The sequence below is a fragment of the Myotis davidii genome, unplaced genomic scaffold (assembly GCF_000327345.1).
Source record: "Myotis davidii unplaced genomic scaffold, ASM32734v1 scaffold181, whole genome shotgun sequence".
In the NCBI taxonomy this organism is placed as follows: Eukaryota; Metazoa; Chordata; class Mammalia; order Chiroptera; family Vespertilionidae; genus Myotis; species Myotis davidii.
The window spans coordinates 3,560,809-3,561,494 of record NW_006291504.1 but is presented as its reverse complement, the minus strand read 5'-3'; the positions used below and the strand labels follow the sequence as shown (position 1 = coordinate 3,561,494).

The following is a 686-nucleotide window of genomic DNA, read 5'->3' as shown; positions in this document are numbered from 1 at the left end:
GCTCGCGAGCCGCAGTTTGCCGACCACGGTGATGTCTCTCCGCCCAGTGCCGACCTGGGGACATCTCGGGCAGGAGCACTCTCACACCCTGACCCCGTGAGCCGCCCGCGTGCCACGTGCTCTCAGGCCCTCACCTGAAACAACGGCGCCGTGGAGATCTGCCTTCAACAGCTTGGCCTGGATGGCCTGGGGCTGCCTGCGGGGCACACAGAAGCCTCACCGTCTTCGCTCGGGAAGCGGGTTCCCAGGCCGCACCCACAGCCGTCAGGGTCAGGGCCCGCGAGGCATGGGTTCCCCTAAAGGGCAAGGCTTCAGAAACTCAACTCACGTGTCTGGCCTGAGGCCATTGCACAGGTCCCGGATGTACTGTTTCCAGAGCTCGTGCAGGGGGAGAAAGAGGTCGTACCTGAGGGAGGTCAGAGGGTGGAAGCGAGGCCCGTGAGCTTGAGGACACCATCCAAACCACAGCGCTCGGCTTCCCGCCAAGGACGCCTGCTTCCTCCCTCGACCCTGTCTCCTCACTGGTGGGCCCTCCGAGGCCACGTTCCTGCGAGTGAGACGAGGAAGGTGCGCCTTCCTGGCCGCTCCCCTCCCTCCCACTGGACACAGCCGTGACACCTGGAGCGCAGGCAGCCGCCCAAGACCACGGGGCGATGTCTACAGCTGCCGGAGCAGCACACCAGGCC

The 686-nt window shown here is 66.0% G+C and overlaps 1 protein-coding gene across 1 annotated transcript in view; it reads right to left on the bottom strand.

Moving 5' to 3' along the window:
• The window catches only part of POP4 (POP4 homolog, ribonuclease P/MRP subunit), an 8,941-nt gene that overhangs the window by 2,145 nt on the left and 6,110 nt on the right, over nt 1-686 (bottom strand). The window contains exons 4-5 of the mRNA XM_015564703.1: nt 329-406; nt 94-196 (exon numbers count right to left, since the gene is read on the bottom strand). Of these exons, the coding sequence (XP_015420189.1) occupies nt 94-196; nt 329-406 (181 nt within the window). The remainder of the gene's footprint in view (nt 1-93; nt 197-328; nt 407-686) is intronic.